The following is a 7,820-nucleotide window of genomic DNA, read 5'->3' as shown; positions in this document are numbered from 1 at the left end:
ATGCCAAAAGCAACAGTGCCACCTATTGACAGAAGAGAGTGACTACCCCAAACTCAGACTTAGGACAGAAATCCGTGGATCAACCTACCAATTAGCCAGGCTAGTTACCACCTAGCACAACTAGACTTATTAGCAGCCCTGTTTAGGACTAGGGTGCTACACTTATGCACAGGGTGTCACTGGAATAGAAAGCTTCTTTAACCACCTTAATACAGGGTACTTACACCCCCTTCCTGCCCAGACCAATTTTCAGCTTTCAGCGCTCTTACAATTTGAATAACAATTACTCAGTCATGCAACACTGTACCCATATGAAACTTGCATCCTTTTTTTCAGACAAATAGAGCTTTCTTTTGGTGGTATTTAATCACTAGTGAGTTTTTTATTTTTTATGCTATAAATAAAAAAAGACTAAATTGTGTGAAATAAGTGTTTTTTTCTTTCTTTTTGTCATAAAATTTTACTAATTAGTAATTTTTCTTCATACATTTTGGCCAAAATTTATACTGCTACATATCTTTGGTAAAAATAACCCAAATTAGTGTATATTATTTGGTCTTTGTGAAAGTTATAGAGTCTACATACTATGGTGCCAATCACTGAAAATTGATCACATCTGATCAGGCCTTCAGTACATCAGGTGTATCTCAATACTTGAGACACTAAGGCCCCTTTCACATGGGACGGATCCATGATGATCCGCCCCGTGAACATCCGCTTGCTCAGCGGGGATCGCTCCGTTGATCCCCGCTGAGCCGCGGATGACAGGGCGGTCCCTGCACACTGTGCTGGGACCGCTCTCTCAGATCTCTGCTCTCCTCTAAGGGGGATCGGATGAACAATTTTCTCCCACAATCCTTTGCATAGGTATACAACAAATTACACCCCAAAATACATTCTGCTTCTCTTCCCGAGTATGGCTCGTGTATGTGTGAGACTTTTACACAGGCGTTCTAGGAGCATAAATGACACATCTGTCAGGGCTGGCTTAGCCCTTCCTTCTCTGGGCTGGCTGCTCAGCTGTCAGCTAATTGCCAGCTCCCATCTCTCTCCACAGTTACCAGCTGTTCCTTATCCAGCTCGTCTGACCTGCCTACTTATAGCTGTCCAGCTCACTTCATATCTGCCTTCTCCTTGGTCACATCACAAGAAACCATCTCCTGCGGTTCTGTTCAAAGACTGGATTGCTGACATCCCTTCTGGCTCCTTATCCTGCTTGCTGTTGCTCTACTTGGATCCCTGACTTCTGGCCTGGCTGATTACCCGATCTGGTTATTGAACTCTAGACTGGCTGACTACTCGATCTGGTTACTGGACTATGCTTTGACTACGCTTTCTCTATTTACGTTTTTATTTTTATTTAATAAACAAGTGTGATTTAATTGTACTTCTGTCTCGGTCTGATTCATGGTTTCTGACAACATCTCATTTCTCAACCACCCATTACACTTTTGAAGGCCCTGGAGCACCAGGACAATGATATTGCCCCCAAAATTACCGCATTTTGGAAAGCTAACACCCCAACATACAAACACACATCCCTGTTCTGTGAGGAGAGACAGATCGTGAGTTCCTAATAGCTAGGACTCACAATCTGTCATTTCCTCTAGGTCAGTCCTTTCCCCCACAGTTAGAAACACACCTAGGGAACACAATTAACCCCTTGATCAACCCCTAATGCTAACCCCTTCCATGCCAGTGACATTTGTACAGTAATCAGTGCATTTTTATAGCACCGATCACTGTATAAATGCCAATGGTCCCAAAAATGTGTCAAAAGTGTCCGATGTGTCTGCCATAATGTCGCAGTCCTGATAAAAATCGCAGAGCAACACCAATACTAGGAAAAAAATAATAATAATAAAAATGCTATAAAACTATCCCCTATTTTGTAGACGCTATAACTTTTGCGCAAACCAATCAATATACGCTTATTGCGATTTTTATTACCAAAAATATGTAGAAGAATACGTATTGGCCTAAACTGAGAAAAGATTAGCTTTTTTGAGGATATTTATTATAGCAAAAAGTACAAAATACTGTGTATTTTTTCAAAAAATTTTGTTTATAGAGCAAAAAAATAAAAACCACAGAGATGATCAAATACCACCAAAAGAAAGCTCTATTTGTGGGGAAAAAACCCATCAATTTTGCTTGGTTACAACGTCGCATGACCGCGCAATTGTCAGTTAAAACAGCGCAGTGCCAAATCGCAAAAAATGGCCCAGTCATTCAGCAGCCAAATCTTCCGGGGCTGAAGTGGTTAAAAGATACGTACATTAATGAAAAACTGTTTTTGACATTTGCACAGCCACTAAAAAAAGGGAATTTTTTTAGTAGCGATATGCTTTCAAGTATATTTAGGGGCGATTCATACTATTGCATAGCAGTAACATGCACATTTTACCATGCATTACTGCGCTGCATGGTAACACATGAAATTAGGTGTGACAAACTATGATGCAATTCAATTAAAATGACACCACAATGCAGGCTTTAGTGCAACACAACCTGCAGATGTGAACATCTGTGCATTGTGGTGAGCTGTTACTTACCATAAAATAAAAGGTGTGGTAAGGTGCACACTTATTACCATAAGATACTATGGGCAGCAGCTTGCAGTAGCTCCCAGTTTTCTAATAATAATGATTTTGATGGCTTTAAAGCTACCTGATCACTGTTAGGCCACTCTCACACTGGGGCGGGAGCGGCGTCGGCGGTGGTAAAACTGAGCTATTTTTAGCGCCGCTTTACCATAGTTTTAGCGGCGGTATTCGTTGCTAGCGGGGCAGTTTTATCCTCCTGCTAGCGGCCGAGAAAGTGTTAAAACCACCGCAAGCAGCGCTTGGCTGGCAGTATAGCCATGCTGCCCCATTGATTTCAATGGGCAGTAGCGGTGTATACACCGCTCCTTCACCGCTCCAAAGATGCTGCTAGCAGGACTTTTTTACCGTTCTGCCAGCGCACCTCTCCGGTGTGAAAGCCCTCGGGACTTTCTTATTGGAGACACAGCAGCGGCTCTTTCAGGGCGCTTTGCATGCGCTATTTTAACGTGTTGCGCGGCGACCTATATAGGGACAATGGGCGGGGTCACCGGGTGATGTCCTCGCCCATTATGATGTCACAGCCGCAGGGCTCCCCTACCCCAAAGCACCCCCCCCCCCCCGAATGTTGAGGGCACGCGCCCTGGTACGGCTCGGGGGGGGGGGCGCTCGCTTGTCCCCACCCCCTTTCCTGACCGGCCGGGTAGCGTGCTCGGATAAGGGTCTGATATGGACTTTGGGGGGGACCCCCACGCCATTTTTTCGGCACAGGGCTTCCCCTTTAAGTTCATACCAGGTGGCGAGTCCAGTGACGTGTCAATCTCGCCGCCAAATGCGGCGACATTGACCTGCGCTAGTCTGGTCTACCTGGAGCCGCGTTCAAAATGAATGGACTTTTCTCCGTGTGCGGAAAAGTCAGTTCATTTCAAAAGTCCGGCGGACTAGCACACAAACGGCCGGATTGTCCGCCGGACTCGCAGTCTTTTTTGGGGAAAAAAAAGTCCGCCGGAGCCCACACACAGGCGGATTGTCTGGCGGACTCTGGTCCGCCGGACCAAGTGCGCCAGATAGTTTGATCGTGTGTACGCGGCATTAGTGTCAAAGTCAATATTGAAGAACTTGCTTACTTTGACTGCATCCAGAGAATAGCCATTCACAGCTGGATGTTCACTCAAAATAGACAGTCCCTCTCTCACAAGGCCTAGCAGCCAACAAGGTGTTTACTCAGGAACAAGTCTCTGCCACAGACATTGTTGTAGAACATAAAAGGATACGTCTCTGCCACAGACATTGTTGTAGAACACGTAGGAAAACTAAACTTGTAGAACACTCGTGTGCTACCTGGATCTTTCAGCCAGCTTTGCGATAGCCACGAGACCAGATTCTCTTGGGTACTTCAGCTCCTCCAGGCTCTTACTAAGAAACCAATCCATACGTGGTCTTCTTCTGAAGAGTCCTCCCCTGGATAGCGTGAAGTCACTGGGTCTCTCCCAAACCGGAGACAGCACCCAAACACCTAAGAATCCTCCTTTAGTTTCCTTGCCTCGGGCTAGCCAGCCCTGAGACAACAAGATAGGTGGATCCGCACCCCAGGCCATAGCCTTCCTGGGGGCTGGTCAGGAGGACCAGGACCATGAAGTCAGTACATCCTTCTGGACCAGAACCCCGAACCACTAGACATCCACATCTTAAATGCCCTCTCCCACAAAGCACAGCAAGAGCGCCACTCCCACTGGGCGGGCTCCGAGAGAGAGTAACTTAAGCACCCAACCAGACCATAGTTCCATGCCTGAAGAGACAGTGCACCCTGTGGCCAGGCTGAACATCCCATAGTCCAGTAAGACTGATGCTGAGGTCCCAATTTAGACAACTGTACTCAAACCAAACTGCAGTTCAGGTGTAACCTTAAATTTGAAAAACACATAGCGCATGCTCTTCAGGAGCCGGCGCTACAATACAATCACCTGACACTAGTTAGTTTCCACAATCCATGACTTAACTTCACAGTTCACATAAATACGTTTTGAATTCAAACTGTAGCACTGATGTAAGTAATTTTTTTTCCACAGTAGCGTGACAATCCCTCCACCTCCGGTCTAACTAATCACTCTCACCTTATGGCATGGTCCCCTGTGCAAACAGGTGGTAATGCAAGCGGGTATGAAAAGGGTTAACATGGACCTAAACTTCTTTCACGTCTCCTTAGATCTCAGCAAGGATGCCAGGTCATGGGTAGAAAGAAAAGATCTAAGTGCTCACCACTTAAGTATAAGATTAAATTTTTGTGTTCAAACAAACTACTCACATAAAGATGATAAAAGCACAGCATTTAAAGCCGACAATTGTGTTAGTTCCGTAGGGCAGCAGCGGGTGACGTCATGTGTAGCTCCTCCCCGTACGCGTTACGTTCAAGCAAAACGCCAAACGTCACCGGATTCCTCCGCCCTTCCCTTCGTTAGCAGATGGAGGCACTTGGAGAAGGGGGTAGGAGTCCAGTGACATCGAAGTCCGTGACATCACCGGCTCTCCAACGGAACTCCCTGAAGACCCAGAAGCTGGTCGGAGAGGTGAGTACCGATCAAAAGAATTTTGATTGATCAAAAAAATTTATCGATTAATCGAGGAATTAATCTTTAATTTCCACAGCCCTAGAAATTAATAAATTATATTGAGTTTGTATACAATAAAAATACCGCAGTTTGAATGTGTTTTCACTGAAAATAGATTTGATAACGCCTAACACAAATATGCAATGTAAACAAATGCAGCTACCATTTTATTCTTTGGGGGGGAAGAAAAGTGAATTTTAGCAAGTGGGCAAAAAAAAAAAAAAAAAAAAAAAAAAAAATGTAAAATAAAAATTGCTCCGACAGCGGTTCTGAGAAACCTGCCACACCTAAAACTGTCCCTAGACATCAGGAATAGCATGTCTACCCTCCATAGTTATGCTGTGTGCAAAGTTCAAATTCTTTTAGTAAACCAGTCAGCTACGAATAAGGCCTAATAGTACAAAATACACAAACATTCATTCTATAGAATAGAAGCATTTCTTATTCTGTTTTTTTTTTTTTTTTTTAAAGCTGCTGGGATTTGTATATCTCTGCTGGACTTTCTAATGACAGTCCCAGAGCAAGTTCTCCAGAGTCACAGGGAAGGGCTGTGCGCGTGTGCAGACAATGGTTGCCAGGCAACAGCTGTGTATCATGGTGTTAGTGTACCTCCAGGGATCTGTTCTGCTGTGATTTCCTGGGAGTGCAGCACCATGTACCAAACCATGGAGATCTATATGGCCAGGAAGAAGAAAGTGCCAGATCGCTTCTTGTAAGTGCCTGCTACAGACATGAGTCCTCCATGCTTCCCTTACATTGATCTATTGATTTTATCTCTGGGTGGGAGGGGGGCTTTTCAATATCTCATTAAGGGCTACATTGAAAAAAGAAGGCCTAAGCCTGGCCGTACACACATGACAACTGTTAGGGCTTATTTACATATGTGGAGGGTGTTGATGAATATGCGTTAACATGCGTTGTGTCCACTTAATGACCAGCCATTTTCTGGCACTTTTTGTTTACATGTGAAAATCTCTTTTTTTTGTTAGAAAACTAGTTAGAACCCCCAAACATTAGATATTTTTTAAAGCGGTAGTAAACCCGCAGATTTTTTCTTTTTTTTTCCTTTAAAGAGGAAGTAAACCCTGATGGGTTTACTTCCTCTTTGATTCTCTGCAAAGGTAAAGCATAATGGGGTACTATGCATCGCACAGTAGTCCATTATGTGTCACTTACCTGACACAGGAGCCAGCGAAGTCACCGCTGTCCCCTGTAGTTCTAAGCGTCCATCTCCTTGGTGGGTCTCGCTGCTCCAGCGCTGTGATTCGCCGGAGCAGCGATGACGTCACTCCTACGCATGCGCACTGGAGCCGACACTCGCGGCATATCACCGCGATCTGCGGCTTACCCAGCGCGCCTGCGCGCCGCTGTCTATGGCGTATGCGCCGTAGACAGCGGTGGATGTCTTCAGGTAAATATCTCCTAAACCGTATAGGTTTAGGAGATATTTCTTGGACCTAAAGGTAAGCCTTAATCTAGGCTTACCTGTAGGTCAAAGTGGTTTGTAAGGGTTTACAACCACTTTAAACCTGTAAGGCAAAAAGGCATAATGAGCTAGTATGCAGCGCATACTAGCTCATTATGAAATACTTACCTTAGAACGAGGCGTCGGCAGATGATCTCGGTCCACGCCGAGGGAGCTGACATTATACTTCAGCGCGTTTCGCAGCTCCGGCACTGTGAGTGGCCAGGGCTGCGATGTCGTCACTCCCGCACATGCATGCGGGAGACTTGTTCCCGGCAAGGTCCGGCGTCTGCCGGACCTTTCAGCCCGGGAAATTCAGAGCGTATGCGCCGCTGAAGTCAGCGGCTGCACGCAAGAGGAATATCTCCTAAACCGTACAGGTTTAGGAGATATTCTTTTTATCTACAGGTAAGCCTTATTATAGGCCTTATTATAGGCTTACCTGTAGGTCAAAGTAAAAAAAAAATGACTTTGCTTTAAAAGCAGAAGCCCTAGATCACGGGGTCTCAAACTGGCGGCCCTCCAGCTGTTGCAGAACTACAAGTCCCATTATGTCTCTGCCTTCGGAAAGTCATGCTTGTAACCGTCAGCCCTGCAATGCCTCATGGGACTTTTAGTTTTGCAACAGCTGGAGGGCCACCAGTTTGGAGACCCCTACCCTAGAGAATACATTGGTGGATTTTGCAAAAAAAAAATTATGTCACATGGTATTTGCGCAGCAGTTTTTCAAATGCAGTTTTTGGTTTAAAAAAAAGAATATATTTTTTTTTTCATTTTAATGCAAAAAAAACACAAAACATAACCCAATTTCTTTGTAAAATATAAAAGATGATTGTCATTATTGTCAAAAATAATTTCTGCACTACTTTTCTGCTTCTTCCTTTGCAACATGAGAACCATATAGACTGCGATTTTAAAATCACCAAAGTCGCAAGGAAGCCGTTTCTTTGCCTTATCTTTTGCAACTTTGGCTGTAACTTCAGAGGGTTTTTTTAAGTTCAATAACATGTGTTACACTCTGTATTGTTACAAGGCAAGGCCACATGAAAGTAGCATCTAGTAGCAAGCAAGTCGCAATGCAAAGTCGTACTGGAAGTTGCACGACTTTGGGGTCGCAGCAGTGTGAACTGAGCTGTGAAGTGATATTAAAGTCATTTTTTTTCTAAAACAACAAACATGTTATATTTACATTCCTCTTCTCAG

At 44.6% G+C, this 7,820-nt stretch overlaps 1 protein-coding gene across 1 annotated transcript in view; it reads left to right on the top strand.

The window, feature by feature from the left end:
* The first annotated feature begins 5,720 nt into the window (after positions 1-5,720).
* The window catches only part of CIMIP6 (ciliary microtubule inner protein 6), a 54,497-nt gene continuing 52,397 nt past the window's right edge, over positions 5,721-7,820 (top strand). The window contains exon 1 of the mRNA XM_077485549.1: positions 5,721-5,864. Within this exon, the coding sequence (XP_077341675.1) occupies positions 5,806-5,864 (59 nt within the window). The 5' untranslated portion in view covers positions 5,721-5,805. The remainder of the gene's footprint in view (positions 5,865-7,820) is intronic.

Source organism: Lithobates pipiens, unplaced genomic scaffold (assembly GCF_037356315.1).
Source record: "Lithobates pipiens isolate NorthernLeopardFrog02 unplaced genomic scaffold, aLitPip1_a1.2 Scaffold_18, whole genome shotgun sequence".
Taxonomy (NCBI): domain Eukaryota; kingdom Metazoa; phylum Chordata; class Amphibia; order Anura; family Ranidae; genus Lithobates; species Lithobates pipiens.
Note: the sequence above shows the minus strand (reverse complement) of the source record. Positions and strands in the feature narration are given on the sequence as shown.